Source organism: Apiospora marii (genome assembly GCF_038362585.1).
Source record: "Apiospora marii strain CBS 49790 chromosome Unknown utg000003l_segment0_segment0, whole genome shotgun sequence".
NCBI lineage: Eukaryota > Fungi > Ascomycota > Sordariomycetes > Amphisphaeriales > Apiosporaceae > Apiospora > Apiospora marii.
The window spans coordinates 2,336,066-2,358,911 of NW_027117374.1; the positions used below are offsets into that span (position 1 = coordinate 2,336,066).

At 53.7% G+C, this 22,846-nt stretch overlaps 6 protein-coding genes across 6 annotated transcripts; 2 read left to right on the forward strand and 4 right to left on the reverse strand.

The window, feature by feature from the left end:
* Positions 1–2,237: 2,237 nt before the first annotated feature.
* PG985_004242 (uncharacterized protein) lies at positions 2,238–2,579 on the reverse strand (the record flags this gene model as incomplete). The annotated part of the gene is made up of 1 exon (XM_066824011.1): positions 2,238–2,579. One exon carries the CDS (start codon positions 2,577–2,579, stop codon positions 2,238–2,240), a length of 342 nt encoding a protein of 113 aa, XP_066687171.1.
* A 145-nt stretch (positions 2,580–2,724) lies between these two features.
* On the reverse strand, positions 2,725–3,805 carry PG985_004243 (uncharacterized protein; the record flags this gene model as incomplete). Its single annotated transcript, XM_066824012.1, has 4 exons — positions 2,725–3,122; positions 3,222–3,417; positions 3,460–3,642; positions 3,788–3,805. 4 exons carry the CDS (start codon positions 3,803–3,805, stop codon positions 2,725–2,727), a joined length of 795 nt encoding a protein of 264 aa, XP_066687172.1.
* A 291-nt stretch (positions 3,806–4,096) lies between these two features.
* Positions 4,097–6,561, reverse strand: PG985_004244 (uncharacterized protein; the record flags this gene model as incomplete). The annotated part of the gene is made up of 2 exons (XM_066824013.1): positions 4,097–6,202; positions 6,259–6,561. 2 exons carry the CDS (start codon positions 6,559–6,561, stop codon positions 4,097–4,099), a joined length of 2,409 nt encoding a protein of 802 aa, XP_066687173.1.
* A 1,423-nt stretch (positions 6,562–7,984) lies between these two features.
* PG985_004245 (uncharacterized protein) lies at positions 7,985–8,668 on the forward strand (the record flags this gene model as incomplete). Its single annotated transcript, XM_066824014.1, has 2 exons — positions 7,985–8,105; positions 8,166–8,668. The coding sequence occupies 2 exons, from the start codon at positions 7,985–7,987 to the stop codon at positions 8,666–8,668; spliced, it is 624 nt and encodes a 207-aa protein (XP_066687174.1).
* A 458-nt stretch (positions 8,669–9,126) lies between these two features.
* Positions 9,127–11,298, forward strand: PG985_004246 (uncharacterized protein; the record flags this gene model as incomplete). The annotated part of the gene is made up of 1 exon (XM_066824015.1): positions 9,127–11,298. One exon carries the CDS (start codon positions 9,127–9,129, stop codon positions 11,296–11,298), a length of 2,172 nt encoding a protein of 723 aa, XP_066687175.1.
* A 689-nt stretch (positions 11,299–11,987) lies between these two features.
* Positions 11,988–15,876, reverse strand: PG985_004247 (Rho-type GTPase-activating protein 4; the record flags this gene model as incomplete). Its single annotated transcript, XM_066824016.1, has 6 exons — positions 11,988–12,134; positions 12,185–12,318; positions 12,387–14,180; positions 14,237–15,535; positions 15,703–15,733; positions 15,811–15,876. The coding sequence occupies 6 exons, from the start codon at positions 15,874–15,876 to the stop codon at positions 11,988–11,990; spliced, it is 3,471 nt and encodes a 1,156-aa protein (XP_066687176.1).
* Positions 15,877–22,846: the final 6,970 nt, after the last annotated feature.

Here is a 22,846-nt window from a genome sequence, read left to right on the forward strand (position 1 = left end):
ACTCTCAGCTACCGTCTCTCAGGTACCTAGTACCTACGTTTTGGTCAGGCTCTGAAATTGGCAGGCGCCATCATGGTCCAGGCTCGCCATGCCACTGCTGTAGCCATTTCCCGCTATTGGGTTTGGTTATCTACAACATTACTTGGGTACCTGTGTATGTGCATCTTAAAGGTATCGGCAGAGGGATGCTTGGAGGTTCAGGTGCCAGAGCTGGCCAAGATACCCTTTCGGTAGAAGGCCAGGCCTCAACCGTCAAGGAAATAATATAAGTCATCATCCGAGATTCATTCTTCAGTCCGGGGTAGTCGAAGGTACCCCCAAATGGAGTCCAAACCTGGGGTTTCTCGGCAGCTAGAGCAACAATGAGGGTGACCACTGCCCAAGCTGGAGAACACGACGACATATGACAGAAACACCGAAACACCAGCCGCCTGCTACTATGATAGATGACTGAGATCTGTGGTGGTATCCCGCATGGTTGGGTGGCACTGCAGCAGCCACACACATAGGCTGACTTGGACCATAGCCCAAGAATGGCAAACAAGTCTTACTGCCAGGTCGGTGCCAGCCTATCACAGGTACAACTGCAAATGCAGAATTGTCAATAGTCACCATCCCCATGTGCGCCCTCCGGGAAAACATCGTTTACGGAGCACGACGGTAGGGCTGTTATTTGCTTATTTCAGCCGCCATATCAACTCGATGGCCTGCGGGTGGTATCGACGACTCGATTCCCGAACGAACCAAGTCAATACCTTCTGGCAGTCGTCACGACAAGCTTTTTCTTTTTGCCTCCGTACATATTAACATATGCGAGCACCCTCACTACAAGGGGCCATAGGTTATGCAAGAGGACATATGTGTATTGAGGATGGCTCAGTCTGAACCTGATAGTGGTCTGTCCTGAGCAGCTGAATCTCATGGCGCACCCTGGTAGATGGTGTAGGGAGTTTAGTACGTTGGCGTTAGATGTGCTGAAAAAAGAAAGGGGGGGGGGGGCTTAGAATATGGCTTTTTCTACGATCCGACGTTGCTCACATATGCCACCATCAGGCTGACCCTTCGTGGTGTCTCTCTCGGGGTTGGTCTGCTTGTGCTGCAGGTCTTGAACTTATCAGCAGCCATCGGGGGCGCCATATCCCGATTTTCTTCGGCCAGACCGTTCCGCGACAGAGTCTCAGCAACGCTTATGGCGTTCCTTCATATACATAAGCATGTCTTCGAGTAGTGTATTGCTACATGCCAGCTGTCATGGATACAACACGCATATGTGTCTTGGCATCCCAGAGCTCTTCTGGCATAGTTCGGCGAGAACACCATCGAGACTCATGAGCAGGCCGATGTCCGTCTTCGAGAGCCTCCCTACGAGTTGGGCGTCTGACATTCGAGGCTGTATTCTCTCTCTCGAACCGACCCCCAGAAATGGATGAGAAATGCGTGGTTTCGTTTCCCCAGCTAACATTCTCATAAGCCCCCCTCGACGATGATGCTCCGCATTAGTTTCGCTTGGAACATATACGTATGCAAAGATGAGAGAGCCCGAGGAGAAAATCCCTTTACAGAGCTTGTCCGTACAGGTATACTTCGTTGTGGACTGCCCATTTCTCCACATCGTCTCCAATAAGAACATTGACGCACGGCGTCAATCCGCCATCCCGACTGTGAGTTAGCAACCGCGTTTTTTTCTACCTCGTCTGCAGAGAGGGGAGATGTGGCATCCGCCAGTCCTCAGTCTATTGGCCTTTGAACACCTGAAGCTGCTTGACTGACTTGTGAAGGACGGGCTATACGAATTTGAGAGATCGCCATCGCTCTGCCCGGAGTGCGGACATATTGTCACCAAGACGAGAGAGCTCTCTTTTCTACAAAACACTTCTCTACAAGGGCCATCGTCGAGCGCCTCCAACGTTTCGCTCACACTGGCCAACCGCCCAGAGCGGTTTGGGACACCATCGCCGTCACCGGACCCAACCCAGCTTCCTCCAAGATATCATAGGACCACTTCCGCCGACACAGTCGGCTCGTGGCAGTTCTTCACCCCGCCGGAACTCTTCCCTGCTCACACGCCAGAGCCGCGATATCAATCGCCGTCCTCGTCCCTGCCGGAACCGGTCAGTTTCTTGCAAGTGATCGATGGCGAGATACAGGATCCGCGATCATTCCCTATAGCATTGACCACGCCCCCCTCCACGGAACAGCAGCAGCAACAGCTCAAGTCATCATCATCATCATCATCATCAAAGAGCCGGTTCAACCTCAAGTGGCCCGGGTCGAAGACCAAGGCTGGACGACGCGAGCCCAAAGATTCGAAGCCGAAATCCATCTACTCTGTTGACAGCGCTGCGGGCGGCGCCTCCAACCTGCCCAAGTTCCTGTCCTTTGCTTTCTCCCTCACGGGGCGTAACCTGCTGATCTGGAAGAAGTACAGCGAGGCCCTGGTCCGGATCGAGCTCGACAAAAAGGGGGGCCGGCTGATTGATCTCGGTGCTCTGCTGCCCGGCGGCACCGATGGGGACAAGTCCGTCAATATCCGCTTCGTCACCGAGGGCGACGAGTGGATCGTCGCCGTCGTATCCCATGATATATCCCACACACGTGTATGTTGAGCCTGTCCTGCTTTCATTTGCTTCCCTTCCCAGTTTGTTTCGCGTGGGTTTTGGCGACAGAAACTGGACTGTCCTTACTGACAAGTGATGGCTGACCTCGTCTTTCCCCTCGTAGCGCTTATCCCTGATGATCTTCCACTCGAGTGGGCTGAAGGAGCACTCCAGCCTGTACCCGCTCAACGACGAATCGTCGTCGCCCCAGGAGCCGCTGTGCCTGTCCGTGTCCCCAAACAACCGCTACATCGCCGTGGGGCTCGGCTGTAGGGTCTTGCTGTTTTGCTACCAGGGCGCGGATCAGAACTGGGTAAAGGTGCTCTCCGTCCCCAACTTGGCCGAGCGCACTACGATCCGGTTCCAAGCCGCGAGCTTCGCGGCCGACAGCTCCTGCGTCGTCGTCTCGACGCAGGTCCAGGACGTGAGCCGCCGGTCCGAGAGCGACGACGCCGTCTACACCTACGTGTGGCCGTGCCAGCAGGGCGGCGGCGGCTGGAACCAACCCTACCAAAGCCTGTGGCCCTGCAGGATGCCGACAGTAAGTAAATGGCCGCGCTTATAGTGGAAGGCGGTTAATCTGATTCTATGTCTTTGCAACACACAGGACGGACAAGGCCTCACATCGATCCACTACCACCCCAGCCTCTCCCTCGCCCTCGTAACCGGCCTGACCGCGACCCCCTACCCCCTCTTCCTGAACCCCTCGAACCAGCCCCCGACGCCGATCCCGCCCACCGTCGCCGACTTCCGGATCCGGTCGTGCTGCGCGAGCCCCCCAGCCTCCCCGAACAGCAGCAGCAGCAGCAGCAGCAACCTCCTATACTTCCTAGACGCGCGCAACAAGGTCCACCGCGCCGACCTGCGGACGCAGTCGGTCCGGCAGGTAGCGGACCTCCACACGGCGCGCGGCGCCCTGAAGCCGCAAGAGGAGCCCGCGGCCCTCGCCGCCACGGCCGAGGGCCAACTGCGCGTCTTCTGGCGGCAGGGGGCCGGCCTGTGGCTCGTCGACGCCGGGGAGCGCGTGGCGCCGCAGAAGACGAACCTGCGGGACATTTGGTTGGACGCTGTGGGGGACGGGTAGGGGCGGGCAGGCAAGGGGGGCACACCCGTGCGCGGGTGGGAGTCCTAGGATCCCTGAGATACTTGCCAGGTGCAACGCTTCAATAAAAACACGCAATAAAAGCAACAAGCACTTTGGTTTCCATCCTGATAGATTTGATTCCTGCTATGTACAATCTTGCTCGTGGTATGTGCTAAAATCTAATATTGCTCGCCTTGGCGACTTCTGATGATGATGATAAGAGTCGAAAGACAGCCAGGGGATATCAACCGTGGCGCAAAATACACTGATTGAAACCCAATACAAAGCACCCGTTGCCTACTCCTTAAGTACCCTTGGATATGAGTTATTGCACAGAAGAGTGGAAACTTGAAATAACGCCACCGAACGGCCACACTATGCCAAATGTCGCATATGTCTTTTGAATAAGTCGCACTCATCCCTCGTTGAACTCTCGACCATGGCCCTGTCGTTGTTGGTCCTGGTCTTCGGCTTGGGCTTGGGCTTGGGCTTGGGCTTGGGCTTGGGCTTGGGCCTGAACACCTAGAGTTCGCAGTCTTTGCGAGAGTAGACCCTCCGCTACTCCAGGGTTACCGTTGATCAGGCTCGAAAACGCGTTGCCCCCGTATCCCACATCTCCCTTCCTCAGCTTGTCGTAGCGACTAATTTGGCTATCCACGCCACCAAGACTCGAGGAGGCATTGCTCGAGCTTTGCGTTGCTGAGGGACGGGTGTCTTGCGAAGTCGCTGGGTTGTTCTGCGATGGCATCCCAGGAAAGGCCAGCGAAAGAGGCTCCACCTCCGCGTTATTGCCTGCAAAGTCGAGCGAGAAGTCCTGGTGTATCGTCTTCATGGCCGCCCCCGCCATGCCCTCCACAGAATCGGGGCCATGGCTGGAGGGGCCGAAGTAGAAGCCCGAGCTCCGCCTCCTGAGAGCTTTCTCGGCAGCCAGGCTGGCTCCAGGGCCAGTTCCGACGGAACTTGGCGGATGCATGACACGTATCGGTTTATAAGCCGTGAATCTCGGGTCAGGAAGACTTATCTCGTTTCGTAACCTCTCCTTACCGTCCGGTACCCGGTTTGCAAAGACGACACGAATGGATTTGTATAGGTAGTATCGGCCCTTCGAGGGGCTGCAAATGTGCAGGTGCACTAGATAACGCAAGATGGGCCTGTCCCCCGCTCCTATCGCCTCTGCGCCTGGGAGATGTTCGATTATAGGACCGTTGGAGTAACTGCGTTGCCGAATAAACGTCTTCGTACCCGGCTCCATGCCAGCTAGGTCATAAGGAACAAGGAACAGCTTGACGGCGGTCTTGTTCGGGTTCTTAATGATTATCTGGATCTGACCCTTTTCGGGGATCCGATAGCTTCCCCCAGGTGGCGCTCGCGGTGAGCTCGACGTTCGTTTAAGTCGCTGCGAGCAACGCGCCTCGTGGTTCGTGCCAGTGTTCATGTGAAGGCTATCGTCCTCTGCCATGCGCGCCCTGTTCTGTGCTTTCCGCTTTGCACGGGCGTCATCCTCTGGATTTGAGAGCCCGTTTTCGAGATCTACTTGGCCTACATACGGACTGGGCCCGTCATCTTCTTTGGATCTCCCGTGGGACGATGTAGCATAACTGTAAAATACGGCTGGAAAAGGCAATGTCACGTGGGGCGGACACCTAAGGCTGGATTTGCACTTGCCTAGGCCCAAGACTCCGATCTGGGCAACAAAGTCTAGTGGCTTGGACGGGGTTGTAGACATACGCCCGCGTAATATACTTTCTTCGTAGGAACCCACCATGGATGCATGTTGTATGGGAGAAGAATCGGAACTAAAGGAAGGAAGCCTCGATCGGAGGAGGCCTGGCGTCTGCGGAGAAGTACCAGTAATCGAGAGGTTGGGTGTAGACGTCAGAGATCGTCGGGGTTGATGCGCCTGGTACGGATACGTCCTCTCGTGCCTTAACGAAGGGGCCTGTCTTACGACCTGGCCTTGCGAAGAAACGCCATATGAACCACTATGAGTGGTCATGAGGGTATGACGACGGGGATTTCTCGGACTGATCTCAATACCTTCCATAGGAGAGGTAAGACCAAGATCCTCGTTGACCTCGGTTTGCACCAAGGGGCTCGTTGGGGGCTTATACACAAAGCTTCTCGATAGAGACGAGGACAACGGGGAAGCGAATCGCGGTTCCTTTGCGGACTCTACTCCGGGTTGCCGATTTCCATATTGGAAGGGCGTAAAGTTGCGCGGGGGCGTGGTGGCCAGCCACGGGTGTCCCTCATCCTCCGCCGCACTATCATTCTGGCTCAGAATACTGCCTCTGCTCCTTCTAACTTCGGTAGCTGGCTCCTCGTGTGTGAAATCACCACTGTGCAAAGCAGACCGTGGTCTCTCGATGCTGAGCCCCTCCTGCATCCGCCTCTCGTCGTCAGAACCGTGGTCTCGTTTTTCTGGGGTTATCGTGGGGGGTGGTAGCAGAGTGGGCGAGTTGATTGCGGGTTTCGGGCTTCGGGATGGTGTAATGGGTTCACGGTCCCATATGGACTCGTACTGATATCCAATTAGCTTTTTAATTCCCTTACCAGCTGGCGAGGGAGATTGCCCACGTGTCGATTTGCAATCCAGGTCGGGCTTTCGCCTCGCTTCAACCTCTCAATCAGCTGCGCGCGGTCGGTACAAGGTGTTGGATCTTCACCCTCCGAAGTCTTCCCCGGAGTAGTGGGCCTGGGGCTGTCTGGTATTGGCCCTTCGCATAGCTCAGTTCGTATGCTCTCTTCAGACGGCTGCCTTGCCAGAGATCTGCCATGCAAACGAGGCGCCCCGGAATTCAGAGAGCTGGGCGGCGACGCCATGTTAGAGCTCTCTAACGATGACTCCTCCCGCTCCGAGTCTTCTTGGAAGATGGGCATATCAAATCACACTTCAGAGGCGACAACGACGAAAGTCGTAAATGGATGTGTCATGAGTCAAATTCAATCATGGCGTTCAAAGTCTGTGGGGGAGCAGTTCTTTGTTCGTGCTCGCGCTGTATCTTTCACGTAAGGGACGTTGGAGTATGTTTGTCGTAACCGCTGACTCGACTTATGGCTTAGGATGCTGGCCGAGCTCCTGAAGGTTTAGACGGAGGTCCTAATCCTTAAAAGATAATATCCATTCATATACCAGAGCCACGGTTGGTGCAGTTTCAGAACCAAAGAGAACGAAGTAAAAGACAAAAAGAGGTGCCTTGGCCGTTTCAAAGATCAATGGATAGGAATTCTCGGGTAGGTATTGCTAAGTACGCAGTGGTAGGTTACGTACGTAATAAATGGCAAACGAGACGAGATGGTGCGGGTGAACGGGAACTGCATCGGGCTCCCTACATTTATCTCATTCCAGTCAGTGGGATGACCATGTACTTACACTGGATCTATCCAAGAGGGACGGGCGTTGGGCTGAACCGGATAGATTGACCTGACGGCCAAGCAAAGCAGTCTGTTGCAGACGAGACCAGACCGGACCAGACCAGACCAGGTGGAATTACGGGTATCTGACATCAATCGATTGACAGATAGCAACGAACGAATGACTCTTTTTCTGGACCATCCGACTTTATGATGAGTGCCGGGAGTCGTAGCGCATGGCGCAACGTAACGTGAATGGGCAAGCGGGACTGATGGAACCAGTTTTAGAAAGAGAGAGACATGGGGTTTGAATTGGCTGCAGGGCTTCTGGCATCTTTGACATGGATTAGGGGTCGTGGTGTTGCGGTTGTGACTGGAATTAGCAAACAATAAGCCCATCCAAAAGCAGGCCGAAACAGCAGATCAGCCACCGCCAACACAGCAGCAGCACATGGTTTGCGCCAGTTGGCTCCAGGCCATTCGGGCGTGTTTGGTGTTTGGTGTTTGGTATTCTTGATTGGGGGTCCCAATCTAAAATAATGCTTGTAAGTTCCTACAGTAGCCGATGAGGGGGGGGGCATGGTCATAGGGTCGGTCAGCTTCACTGTCATCTGCACTCCAGCGGCCAATTCCCAGGGCGCGGACCCATTGAGCATGCCTAATTATCCCGCTGTGCAGCACGCGCTAGGGGATTTAGGGAATAGACAAAACCCAGGTAGGCGATAGATAGGCGCCTTATTTGGGGACTTTGGGGAGGTACTTGGTGGGGCAGCTCTGCATAACTACAAGGAAAGCCAAGGTGCCTCTCCACCTTGAATACGGCTGCTTTATCGATAACCACTTTTTCCTCAACTCGCATTTGTTCACCTAGAAAGCCGAGTAGGCATCGCCAGTCACCACACGCAGTAAAAGGAGGGAAATACGCAGTGGATCCCGTGTACGAAAGACCATGTCTTCAACAAAACGGCCACTCGAAGATGACGCTGTTGGCGCTCCAGACGCCAAGAAGCCCAAAAAGGGTTTCCGCGTAGGACCGGAAAATCTCCCAGATGGCCCCTGGCGACGAAAGAGTAAGATCTGGTCTCCTCATATGCTTTCAATCACATATGTGTGCTAACAATGGGCAACAGTCGACAAGGTCAAGAAGGGCTTGATTGAGAAGGCCAAGTTGAAGAAGCAGTATGCAAAGATCAAGGCTGCCGAGGAGCAAACTTCGGGGAAGCCATCTAGTGGGGAGCCAGGCGCCGAGGGCGAGACCGAAGCAGAGGAGCCCGAGGTCCAAATTCACCCAGAGCGGCAGGCCATGCTGGACGGGGATGAGCCCGAAGCCGAGCCTGAGCAGGACGAGGGCGGAGCGAGACAGCGCCGCCCCCGAGGTCCGAGGCAGCGGCGACCGGACTATTTCGAAAAGGCCAAGTCCGAGGCTGATCGAAAGAGGGCGGCAGCGGAGGAGCGCGAGAAGGAGTACCAACGGAGAACCGAGGAACGGCAGCGCAAGATAGAGGAACGTGACAGGTTCAGGAAAGCCATGAAGAAAGCGCGAACGCCAGGCCGCGATGGCCAGCGCAGACTAGGGAGGGAGAGCGGCCTGCTGCTGGACAAGGCCAAGCGAATGATGGGCGATGGAAAGTGAGCGTTCACTGACTACTTTTGGGCTTTACCCCGGTGGCCTACGGATCGAAACTAATAATAACGGCACCCTTTGTGGCAACTGCGCTTCTTCTGCAGCAACAAAACTAGAATGGCTGTTTATAACGCAGACAGAGAAGTACGCCCAATGGATATAAGCATGTTGTCTCTATTCCGATTAGGCCGGGGTTTCTATTTGGCACAGAGATGCCACGCATTCCTGGTCCTAGTCACTACCAAACATGTAAGAGTGAGGTGACAATAACCCCACTTGGGCTGAGAGATGGAACCCATAGATATCTGCTTTAGCTCGCAATGTATTTCGATATTCTTCATTTGGGCGCACCCAATCAACATCAATAACCAGTAAAAGTAGCACTGAAATATATTCCTTTTTCGAGGCGCAGCTAATTAAGTTGGTCTGCCCTGGTATAAGATATCTCTGCTAGGCTTGCCGTATTAATGAAGGCATTCATATCCCAACTCCGGCGCCCAGCCGCCTCGTCGTCGACAGCCTCGCAGCTACCAATAGAGAATTCCGGCTTGGTCAACAGTCTCCCTGTAGAACTCCATCTCCAGATCTTGTCATACCTCGACCCCGATGACGTGGTCGCCTGTCTGCACACGAGTCACACCCTGAGGTACATCTGGGAGTCCCCCAGCATATGGCCTGCGCTCGCAGATCGCTGGTACGATGGCTTGTCCACACAGCTCCGCCTGGCCGTCCCGGTCTCCCAGTGTGGCGCCGCTTTCCGCCGCTTCCTGACCCGAAACCGGCGCCGTAGCCAGGGCCGGTTCCTCTCCTCGCTGCACCATGGCATGCGGCTCGAGGATGACGAGTACTTCACCGCGTCCCTGAGCCGCGCCCTGCCCACCGCCCAAGGCGGCGTGCACGACTACGCCGCGGTGCCGGACCTGTGCCCTCCTCCTGCGCCCGTCTCTTCCTCATCTTCTACCACTGCCGCTGTGAGGGATGAGGCGGCAGAGACAAGCGACGGCCCCGGCCAGCAGTATACGAGACTGGCTCATTTTGTAGCCTACGCCAACGGCCGCATCGCCTGGTGGCCGGAGGCGTACAGCCTACCCTACTTCGCCATTGTGGACGATCTCCGCACGCGCCGGCGCCGCGGCTACCTCTTCCCAGGCCACGGGAAGGATCGGACGGGATACATGACGAGCCTCGGAGACACCATGCTGCTGATGGCGCGGGGAACGACACTGCACGCGTGGAACTTCGCCGACGAGGACGGCGGGGCAGCAGAGACATTAAGGTCGGTCGTGATGCCGCAGCGCATAGCCCGCACCCTGAGCGAGAACGATACGGTGCTCATCGTGTCGCAGGGCGGCGAGGTCTGGCTCTGGCGCCCGCGCTTTTCCAGCGATTACCAGAAAAAAGAAGAGCCGCCCCGCAAGATCGACATAGCGAGCGCCCGTGGCTACGTCCCGGGCCACGTGCTCTCGGACCGCTACGACATCCGCGACATCGCCTACCGGGCGTGTCGCGTCGGACTGCGGATCCAGCAGCCGCCGCCGCCGCCTTCTTCCTCGGATTCTTCTCTGATGAGCGGCGGTGGCGACAACGATGATGATTTCGAACAACAGGCCCTCGTGACGACGACGGCGGCTAATAACAACAACAACGTAATCACGCTGGATTTCGTACTCCACCCAGCCCGCCGCGATATCTTCTTCCTCGCCACGCTGCAGGACCGAAAATTGACCGTCTACGAATTTAGCACCGATGGCACGCTGCTCCATACCTTCCTCCCCGACTTCCCCTCTCCGTCCCTGCACAACAACAACGACGCCACTATTACTACCGTGAGCGATAGTCTAGCCACCGAACAGCCAATCAACAATCACCTCCTCCCACCTCGCTGGGCCGCCCACCGCGGCGGCCTGCGCTGGGAGAAGACGAGCGCGCACGGCGACTTCAGCCTGCTGCCCGTCTGGCTGGGCGGCCAGCAGACCAACGGCCCCTTTGACGCCATGGGCGCCGCCGCCGGGGTCGGCGAGCCCGTTATCTGCCCGCAGTGCCGCGACGCCGGCTTCGTCGCCGTCTGCTTCAACGTCTACACCAAAACGTTCACGTACCCCTGCTTCGAGACGGCGGCGAGCAGCAGCAGCAGCAGCAGCAGCAGCCTCGAGGCGTTCCGGCTCTGGAACGGATGTTTGACGGAGCGGCTCTCGGCCGCCAGCGCCGACGAGGAGTGGCCGCTGATGGTGCTCCGACCGTGCCGTGATCAGGATCCAGCAAGCCAAGGGACCGGAGGACATGGAGAACAGCGACAACAAGAAGAGGCCCAAAAGGGAGAGGATGGTCATACTCCTCTCTACACCACGACGCAGAGGACGAGACGCGAGGACGATCACCCTCTGGTTGCGCGTCGATGGGAGCTGTCTATGCAATCGGCATGGGGCCAGTGGCAAACCTTGTCCCCAGACTTCCAGAAGCGACTGCATCGCACTGTCAAGTTTGCTCTTGACCCTGACCAGATTTTTGCGGAGGGTCGTGTCCAAAGACAAGGTTCCAACCCCGCAACGTCGCTTGGTGTGCAATCACTCTGGGGCGACGACGAGTTTCTCATCTACATCAACGATCAAGTATACACCGCGTGGCAGTTTAGCGGTTGAATTTCACATATGCATAGCGTTTCAAGTCGGTTTTAGTGGGCAGCATCACGTATAGTAGACAAGTGGGGAAGGGGAGGGAGACTGAGATATGAATGCCAGTTAGGAGGATCGAAACCAGAATCAGCTTTGGTATAAAAGTTCTTCGACATTTGTGGCTCTGCACTCTCTCCATATCCGCTTTGCCTTTCGCAGCTACTTAGCGAAAGTCGTGTCATCACCGCTTCCCAAATGCGCAACATGACTTATCATAGGAATACCGCAGATTCTTGTACTCCAACAAAGAAAAGAACATGTAGAAAAACGCTCCGAAACGCATTCGTGGCCACATCCCCTGCGGCGGTCTCGAAAGCGAGCAAACTCCAACGAAACGAACAACGACAATGCTTGCAAGGATATTAAGCTTCCTACAATGCCAATATGTAGACAGGCGTGGCACGGGGCACTCCTGAAAGAAGAGAAACGGATCCAATGATGGGAGGTGGGGTTGTCCTTCCTGATCGGCTTTCCGTAAGAAAGCCCTATATGATACCATCATAAAAGAGGGAGGACCGGAAGGTAGTCTCACGGGCCTGCCTCTTGCTGTCATAATCATGACGTGATGTAGCTGATCCACCCAGGGACAGCCTCCATCGTCAAAGGTGGGCTATGTACAAGTCGTTTGATTTTAGGGCATGTCGCCGTCAGGCTTTCTAATCCTCCGAGAAGATGATGTGGCTGTTTTCGATAATGAACTGAACCGCGAGGTTCTTGGCGTGCATATCGGTCATCTCACGTTCTATCGTCCTGTCCCTCATAATAGTGGGCGCGAAGACAACTGCCAAGTTCTTGGGCGACATCTGTTTCTTATTAGTGGATGCCCCAACACGAGTGGCAGAATAGTACTCACCAGGTTCTCACGTTCACGTTTGGCCACACGTGAAAGATGGAACATGAGGAACTCGAGACAGTCTTTGTGCTTCTGAGGCAGGGCGTTGAACGTCTTCCGCAAATGGTCATACTTTTCTTCATCGGTCGCAAAGGCTATGAAGCAGGTCAGTAACGGTTAAGGATTCGAGCAAGCAAATGGGGCAGGATGGGACTGTGCATACAGTTTGTCTCTAGGACGCGATCGTAGACCTCGTAGGTTAACAGAGGAGTAGGGAGCTTTCTGAAATATTGTTTCAGAACACTAGTGACGGCAGTTATGTCGATATCGGGATCCGAGATGTCAAAGTTTTCAGTAGTGTTGAAGCCATCCTGGACCATCTTCACCTGCGAGTTACCACCAGTCTTTCGGTAGATACCTTCCGTGTCCATACCACGGAGCTCTACCTCCTCGATGCAACGGGTAACAACACAGGGAATCTGTCTTCGCTCGAAGTCGGCTCTTTCAGAAAGTTCCGAACCGAAGAGAACAGACGCAGCCTCGGCAATGGTATGCTGCGAGGAGTTCATGGCTGCCATGTTCTTGGGCATGGTGTTGGCCTTCTTGTTGAAGTTGAAGAAGCCCTGGCGGGCAGCCTCGGCGTCCTTCTTGGCTTGGCCGTTCGCAGGCGGCGGCATTTGAGACACGGGAGACTCGACCTGAACATGGGTCATGTTGTAGGGTAGACCAATGTTCCCGATATCCAATCCCTGCTGGTCTCGACGTTCAGGTTGCTGCAGAGCGCCGACTGTCCTGTTGACACCCTTGGCAATGTTCTGGGCCATGGCTTTGGAGCCCTTCTTCCAGCTGAATTTCTGCACCTTGCCCTTGCGGATGTTGACGACTGTCGGGCCCTGTTCGACAATAGGCTCCTCCTGGTCGGGTATCAAGGTGGTGCCAGTCTGTATGCTGGTGTTGTCGAGGCTCACCGAGTGGTTCGATGAGCCCTTGTGCTGGTAGTGGATTCCTAGGCCATTGGGGGATCGGACGTCTTGCTGGTTGGAATGATTCTTGAATCTCTCCTGGATCTGGTGGGTGAGGTCGTTATTCATGTCGGCTAATTGGGCGTTCTTGGAGGATAACTGTTCAAACTCCAGCAATGCTCGGTCTCGGTCGGCCACTGCTCTGTTCTTCTCATCGACCAGCTCATCGCGTTCGCTGTGCAGCTGTTCCAAGGAGGCCGACATGGATTGTTTGAGCTTCTCGAGCTTCTGCACAAATTCTTTGATGGCGGACTCCTCTAGCTCCCCAAGGTCCACTGGGCGCCCCGTGTCTTTGGCCTTTTCGACATAGCCAGCCAACACCTCCAATTGGCGAATCATAATTTCTGTCTGTGTGTCCAGCACCGAAACCGTCTTTCGCTTTTCTTCCAATTTCTGGTTGATAACTTTGAGGTCCTTTTCGCTGGTAAACTGGCGCTCTAGTTCTGCAACCCTATTTTCGGAATTGCGCAGCCGTCGTTTCAACAACGCAGCGTTATCAGTTGTCGGCATCGAAAGTTGGCTTGTTATGTCATGGCCATGACCATGACCGTTCAATGAATCCTCCAGAATGGGCGTTTTGGGCCAGTGAGGCGACGTAGTTGCTCGTGTTGACTCACTAACACTGCGGGTATGACCCATACGGCCCGTGGTACCGCTTTGTTCTGCGCTGTTGGTTCTACCATGACGCACCGCATTCGATACTCGGCGCAGAATGGATGACGAGCCCTCGTCCGTTCCGAGGATTCGCGCCATGTCTTCCTCCATGGTGAAGTCCCCTCCGGAGCTCCATCTCGGGAGCTTGGGTGACGTCTTGTTCTCGTTTACTTCCGGCAACGAAGTGACAGATTCTTTGGGACCAGCATGCGTGGGAGGCGCAGGGGGCGCTCGCGGAGCCATATAAGTATCACTCAGCTTCTGTTCAGCGCTAGGCCGCGAAGGTTGCGAATAATCTTCGGCCCCCTTAGATCTCGGCACGGGTGGAAGGTTACCGTTGCCTGGTAGATGTTAGTTGCAAGTGACCAGACCACTTCACTTTTCAGGGGGTACATACCATTTCCCATCTTGGGTACCTCTTTGCGCGCAATGGGTCGAGACATGCTCGATGGTCCAAGGGAAGAATCCGTTGACCGAACTTCGTCCTCATCCCTGGAACGCGATTCGTGGGAGGCACGAGATGTTGTAGACTGATCGATCGTCTGCGAGAGCAGTTGAGACGCATCTGTAAGAGCCTTCTCTGTCCTGTCCGGGCTTTCACTGTATCGCCCTCCACTCGATTCATGTTGGGAATCGGCACGGGTATTGGATTTCTTGGTATTCGGGGCATCCTGCAATTTGAACCCATCCGACTGGGATTTTTCGTTCGTCGATTTTCGAGATCGGTCATCAGTCGTGGCTGAGTGCGACTTCCTATCAGCCCTGGACGACTTGGACAGCTTTCGACCCAAATCCTTCGCTGGTGGGCTGTCGTAATCAGAGGACGGCTGTCGTGCCTTCTCCTGGAAAGCGATGTGCGGGGTTGACGTTTGAGATTCCCCTTTCCGTTCCGATTTCTGGCCGTCTCTTGAAATGCTGAAGTAGTCCTTTTCTTTCGAGTGTCTGCCTTGGTCCTGAGCAGAGCTCTCTCTTGTTGACTGCGGTGTGGCAGAGGGTATAGGACTTGGGTCCAAGGCTACAGGGATGAAGAAATCGCGATCCTCTCCAGCTGTATTGTGAACCTCTGGATGGCCGCCCATGAAAGCAGAGTTGCGATTGTTGCGATAGGATGGAAGAGACAGCGAGCCTTCCTTGGAATGCTCTACGCGCCGTTCGGGCGATCGAGCCGGCCTGGAACTGTTCCTCGAACCTGATGAATCATGCTGATTATATGTCGGCCGAGGCCGCGGGGACAGTTCCGTTGGCGTGTTATCGGATTCGGGATCTACTCGATCGTTGGAGAAGGCACCATTCGGTATGGCGTTGGGGGGAAGCGCAGGAAGACTCTTGTCCACTATCATGGGAGACCCGTCTTTTTCTCTCGCTTTACTCTGGGCTGCCGCTTTCGATTTTTTCCTCCTCCTTGCCATCAGAGATTCATGACAGCTCATGCAGAATATTCCCTGCGAGGTCCTGGCGTACCGCAGATTCTCAATCTTCCTCTTACAGTTGCGACATCGAAAGCAGGTAGCACAGAATGCCTGATCGCCAGTGAGGATGGCAAGATCCTCGATCTTGTTGCCACAGGCGCTGCAGCTGTATGTGCAGTTGTTGCAGATGAGAGAGCCATCTCCGAGAAGCAGCAAGTTCGCATCGGAATCAAGAAGCGTGCCGCAGGTATTGCAGCGGAAGCAGTTCAGATGCCATCGGTTGCCGGCTATGTCAACATCGTCAGCACCGTCGAGCGGAACATTGGGTACAGTGAAGAGAGACGTCATTGCTCGAGACAAGGGGACGAGTGGATAGGGTGGTCAAAGACCGGTAGAGACACTGCTCGGTGCGAATCTGGGTATAGAAGAGAAGCTCTTGTATATGGAGACTTACCCAGCTCAAACGCTTTGCCCTCCTCGAGTATCTAAGTTTGAACACAATTAGCACCCGAAAGTGTGAATATCGTCGGTGGCGTCATGGCTCATGGTTCTGACTCCTTACCTCTCCACAGCCTTTGCAGGGGAAGTTCTCCTCGCTCTCCAGCTGGTTTTCCAGATATTCGTCCATGTTCAATTCCGGCAGAGAACGCACGCGAGTCGGCAGGTGTTACGGTCAATCGATCGCTACTTGGCAGCGGCGTGGTCGCATACGACAGGTCGAGGGCCCAAGGTGGCCGGGCGAGTAGGTTGGTTGGAATCGCAAAGTGGTCGAGGCGGGCTGCAGCTATGGGAACATGAACAATTGCCCCCAGGGGTAAGTATCAACGCCGCACCGGCGATGATGCAACAACAGCGACGGCGTGAGAGATTGAAGGGGCTGCGGCTGGCGGCTCGGTAGCAAGCCTTGGAATCCTTTTGGCAAGGCGCCGTCGAAAGTTTAGCCAAATCAAAAAAAGCCTGGGCCGGGCAAGATCTGATCTCACTGTCCTCTGAACTTCAGTCCCAATGGTCGGACGCACGGTGTCGATCCGAGGAGGGAACAGCCACGAATCCCAACCTAAAGTGTTTGCGAAGAGTCGTGCCTGTGCGTCGTCGTTGTTGATGTTGACGGAAAACTGAATCGCCTGGGCAGCCGAGGCGAATGCGATTGTGTCCGGGGGAGGAGATGTATAAGAAAGGCCACCGGCTATGGAGCAGCAACCGTATATTTTGTCGCTTGTTCGAAGACAGATGGACATAAGACAGGGAAACACAGAGACAGACACGTAGTGGAATAATGTGCGCGGGCCTTCTAGCGAACAGCTTCGACTATCATGGTCCCGAAGGCGAGAGGGAGGTTCCCACTTGATGCAATTAATAAAGGCAGATTGGTTTGTCCGTGATATGTGTGGGAGGAAAAGAGAGGTGTATGTAATTCTCGAGGGGGGGCGGCGGCCAATGTCGTCGCTGAGCTTCTCTTGCCTGTCTCGTCTTTTGCCTTGCGTCTAAAGCCTAGCAACCTAACCTTGCCTACTACTTTTACTGTGATAATAAGGGGGTCGCCTGAACTGTTGGACTGGAGGGGGCGTGGTTCGGAGCTTGCAAGCAGGCTCGAAAACAGAAAGTGGAAAGGGTCTAGAAAGGCACAGTGCCAGTCGGGTCGAGTCGACTGTACAACAATGAACATTGATGGCGGGCGAGGTCTACAGCACCCTCTCAATGAGGGTGAGGGGACGCTAGAGGCTAGAGCCGACAGTGGTTAGCGTTGCGCTTCAGTTCCCAGCGCCACATTTTCGACATTGGCCCATGGTCCATGGCCCGTGGCCTGCCCCTGACAGGGCGAGACTGGGCCGAGCCAGTGCGACTGTAAGTCAGTGTATCACACAAACATCTGCGGGTTGTGACCGCATCATGGTTTGTCGAGTTATGTGCTTTGATAATAGCCAGATATATACAGCAGTTATCCTCATCAAGTATATGTGGGATTCCGCCCCGAGTGTTTGATTCCTTGAGTATGTAGGTACTCGTCATATCATACCTACATACTTACCTACATAGCCTTCCTTACACTTGGTGCATAGGCACACCATACAAACATGGGATATGTCAAGTCGACTAGAGCCATTACCTTCAACAAACATCGGATCGGACCCGAGTAGGGTGTTGACAGCACGACTCAGCCTCACCTCTCAAACCCAACATCAAACATATGTACCCGGCATGTGTGGAAATACCGGCGGGCGTTGTTGGGCCCAGCTATAGGCAAGAAGTGCCGTCGGCTACCACTTGTCAGCAAAAAACAAAAGACTCATGTTATTCCGGATTCAGAACCCCGATGTGTCAACTTCAAGCGTTGGAGGCAGCAGGCCGAACTGGAAAACCGCAGTTCAGCCCTCGAAAGGAAGGCTGAAACGTAAAAGCCATTAGCGAGCCAATGGACTTGGTCGGACGAGGTTCAAGGGTATCAGGATATTTAAACTCCAGACGTTACATTGTCACTCCGCAACACCGTTCCTGTCTAGTGGTGGTGGTATCGGAACTTGGGCACGTAAGTTATTCTTCTGGGATCGCCCATGAGACGGCAGCTGAGGTCGAGTCACTGACCAGCATGCTGGATGGCGTATGTGCACTTGTCATCTGCAGCCGGCATCGCTGCGTGTCCGGCTTCACTCTGGCTCTGGGGTACGATCAATGCCTACTTACCTAGGCCTGCACAAGATTCGCAAGTCGACTCCTCTGTTGGCCATGCCCCTTGGATGCTTACCCCCCTTGAAGCAATCAAAGATAGTCTTCGCCTTCGCAGGAATTGTCTCTCCCACCCCACATTCAACGCGGTGAAGCGCGCGCGCGCGCGCCTCCCTTCCTCTAGATGACGACGATGCCATCATGATGTGTAATAACAACATGACACTTTCCACACAAACGCGCTACACTTACATAAACCTTCCAGCCTTCCACAGGGCAACAACCAAGAATTCTCCGTTGACTGACAGGCGCTGGCACTTCCTCCATTTCACCGCCATACTACAATTCGTGAGAGGCACGTAACCAGCCCTCTGACCGCTACAAAATGATCCAACCTTTGCAGACGTAGCTCGCATAGCGGCTGAGATCATATGCATACAAGCATATATTTATAGCCTGCCTGCGGATTGAAACAAGACCAAGCATGGAGCATGGAATATGCATCCTTCGCTCCCATTCAATCCCATCAGCTCAGCTCTGCTTGGCCACTGGTTGGTAATGGGCGACCATGCTTTTCTCATCTTCAAGCAGTTCTCCAGAGAGGAATGTGCTGTGCTGGGCGCTCCACTGGGCGCAAATACGTGCAGCCACTAGACGGCCCCTACCACTGTTCTAACATAGGCCCTGCATCTGGACCCTACGATCGGCGCTGCATCCAACCCAATATGGCCTCGCTGGCGTTTTTGGTGGCTTCATCGCGCACACTATGCCAAATTAAAGGGTCCGCTACTTGTCAGTTTGGTTGACAGTACAGCTTGTATGTATACGCTGAAAACGTGAATGGCAATTGCCCTAATCCGGGCAGGCTGTCGGTTTGGCAGCCCCCTTATCTGTCAATTTGGCGCTCTCCTGAGTCCTGTCTTCGTCCCATTCCCGGTTTGCGTGCCTGGTGCCTGAGTGCCTGGGGCGGCAGGGACAAGAACGTTGAAGGAGGAGTGGGCGGCGAAAAAGAACAGGGACCCCCTACTGTTTCATCTAGAGAGGCCCACTCCTCTGCCGAACATCGAAACAACTCCTATTTTATTATTCGAGCTTGTTAACCTTATTAGTCCACCGTATGTACAGTGTGCAGTTGGTTATGGGTGTGGCTCAGCCAGTCCCAGCCAGTTGCCAGTCCTGTTCATTTTCAGATCATCGAGCAAGTGAACGTCTCATTACACCGGGCGAGGCGCAATCCGTCATGGCCATCCAACTCACAGATCTGTAATTTGACAGAAGCCTGGCGACCCGCAGCGACCTGCATATGCGCATTCGTGGTCCGTACATTGTGCTGTCGTAGCAAGATCATCAGTGGAGATCACATCTTACTTCCCAATTACCAAGACTATGTCAACGTTGGATGGGCGAGTGTCACTATATGCCAAGCCAGCTCGCCGGCTGCAGAACATAAGACGCACCCTGACTCCCTGAAAGGCGAGAAATAGCTCCCCCCCCTGTATGGGTATGGGCCACCAGCTGTTGGATCGGCGCAAATCAACAGCCGGTGGCCGCAGGACCAACTGCCGCACCAAACTGCCATTTGCGAAGAGAAAAGTGAATCAACCGTATGGAATCTGTCTTCCGGTATATCGGATATGCATCTCGTCTCTTCCAAATGACCTTGGCGGCATTAGTACTACAGCAAACGTCAGATGCAAGCAGCCTGCAGTTTTCAGCTCACCCAAATGCGTGTGCGTAGTCATATCATCCCGGGTTCAAGGAGCAAGTCCGAAACGTCGTGTCAACTACTCGCATCTTACTATCCCGTACCCATAAGCAAGGTGCGCGTGTCGGGAGTCGGATACGGTGAGGTATTTACAGATGATTGCTGTTGTAGTCGCAGCTGTATATTGGTCTATCACTCCTGGCTTCGGCTTTCGTCGCCCCTTTCCGTGGCTTTCTGCAACACACGCTCGACGATCTGAGGATCCCAGGGATGTGGGAGCCTCGCATACTATGTACAGAATATTCACACCAGGTTTTCCCGGCCTCCTCCTTATATTGGGCGATATGGTTGGATATATCTGTAGTTTATCTATGTAGATTTTCATATCAGAGGTTGCTGTTACCTTGTAGCGGGCGAGACGGGGAAGCAGGCTGGTGGCAGGTGTAATAGCGATCCCGATTGATACGTCGGACAATTTTCCGTCTTAATCTCAACAGTATCCGGGGCAGACCCCTAACTGCAACTCCACCCACGAAAACGGTCGTCAAGCTCCACACTCTCGTCATCTAGCCCGGCGATCATGCATCGCGCCCCTAAGTCGCCAAGACCTCTTATAGAGGGCTGCCAAGGTCCATCGATCAACGTCCGTTTTCTGAAGCTGTCTAATCTACTGTTTACGTATCCAACCTGGGGTGTTCTTTTAGTCTCACATACGCGAGATTTATAGACGATCGGTCTTTCAATAGGGTTTGTAAATTGTCAAGGCCTGCAATCGTTGCCTTGCCAGTGGATGTTTTTGTTGCTTTTCTTATTTCGTACTTGGATCAGCATCCCAGAGTACCCGTCAGTGATCGCTTGGCATATTTGTTCTGCGAAACGTTGCGCTTGCATATGCATACTACCTACATATACAGTGCAGCTGCAGCCTGTCTCCTGGCCCCTTGCGACCGCAGGTAACAAGGAACATGCATATAACACTGTTGTGGGAAATGATGGAAAGGCATATGTTACACGCCAAAACAAATATAACAGGATGCCGTGTCGCAAATATACAGAACGTATGTGCATCTGCGCGCCGCTTATGAGCAAAACGTGCGACATGCATTGGCGTAGCCAAGGTTGCACGGAGGGGGTTGGCTGTGAAGATTGTTCGAGAAGCACAAACTTTCAAATACTTAATATAACTCGCCCGGTTCTGTCTGGGAACTGGATGTTGTGTTACTCACTTATTGCACCACCATCATCTTCATCGTCATGTAGGCAGCTGATTACCGCACCGGTACTCCGTACCAGCCTGCTTCTTGTGCCGTGGTGTGTCTTGGTACTGAATGCTGCTGAGTCGAATTGACTTAGGTAGGGGCTGTCCCGTGTTTATTGAGTGTCATTTCCTCATGATGTTGCTCCAAGATTTCGGCGGCCCAATCCGCTGACATAAGATGCCGTGTTCACTTCGCACATGCGTACATGTTCACGTCGGCGCGTGTCAAGTTTTCGTAGAGAAGCGTATTTGCCCCAGTATATGTCATGTCATTGGGCATTGGCTGACTATTCATGGGCCAGTGAGTAGATATCATAGGAGTGAAATGACAAATGGCAATTACACAGCTAGAGGATAATGACGCCCTTTTATGCCTTATTGGCCATCCATTCTGTTCACACATGTAAGACGAAATCGATTCATTAGGCGCTGAGTCATACAGCATCCAGCCGTGAATGATATACACGGGGAAGTACTGGGGGAGGTGCCCAAAGAAATGATAACCGGTGTCAACATCGGTACTCTTCCACCAGCGCCTTATGACCGACACCGAAGGAACTCCTGCATAGTGAAGTGTCCGTGGACTGTTTTGATAGTGTTCCCTATTTATGTCTATGCGTTTTGAACAGTTATATGTCGGGTAAGCTTAGGGCGTCAACGAAGAGAGTCCCATGCTTGACAACAGACCCTGATTAGGCCGACATCAACCACAGAGGCTCTGGCCGCTGTGTTTCATGTCTATGGTTTGATTGGTAGATTCTGTTATCTGTTTCTTGTAAAGCTCTGTCGCTAGCTGGCCACAGATCTCATATTCTACGCGAGTGCTGATGCCGCTTTAACTCCAGCCAAGACGACTTGGTAATCGTAGGCCCATCTGATCGTAGACAGTTGCTTAGCTTTCCCATTATGATAACCTCACCCCCAAGAATTCGCGTAGTAGTGATAACACAATGACTTCTATGATACCCGCTGTCCAGATATCGGTCATCGTGTTATGAAAATTGTGTGAAAAGAGAGTCGAACACCGCCAGATCCTATTCGTTCGGAAGATATCAAGGCAACCCCAAAAGAAAAGATTCGTTCAAGTCACCAAGGGCTTCGCAAGACATTGTTCGTTCAATATAAGCAATTCCAATAATCGTCAGGCAGTTGGGCCTAATGTAAGGACAATTCATACCACGCGAGGATGCTGTTCTCTCATGGGATTGCTGAGAAACACTGGGAACGTTAAGTGTCAAGACATTGATTATATAGGCACTTAGGAGTTAGGTTGCTGGCTGTATCTAGAATCCTAAACCCATATCTGAGCATGATACGCCTGGATCATGATGAAAACCACCGTTATGACGGCCGTGTATGTGAAATTTCATGTTGGCGAGACGTGCCCGAAAAGTCTAGCGGGAGTTGTCGGACCAGACGGTACAGATACGTTCCACTTTGGCGATCACCGGTGTAGCAGTCTAGGCTTCCATCTGGTTGCACACATTTTGACTGTTCTCACAGTATATAAGGAATGGTCAGAAGGAACAACTCCATTCGACATGATTGACCCTCTACTGTTTGCGTGGAAATGTAACTCTTCCCCTCTCCCCGGGGGATATCCTGCCAAGACAGCCATGGACTTATGTATGTTATCACAACATCGGGGCGCCATAATCGAAATGTTTCGATTTCTATATTTGATCGGTCTCAAATCACCATTTCAGCTCCAGTCTTCATGAAATGAAAGGGAGTCGATGAATGTGCCGTGCAAAATCTCAAGCCGAGAGAAAAGTAACCAGGGGAAGACAGGCCAGCCATCATCTCCTCGCCCTCCGAAAAAAAAAAAAAGACCCAGCGAATAGACACTCAACGCCACGAGAGTCATCGTAGAATATCATATTCCAGATATTTATCTCACGCGTACGGCGGCTCTCCAAACATGCGCTATTGTTGGCAAGGAGGGGATGCGATATATTCAAGGTGGGCTAG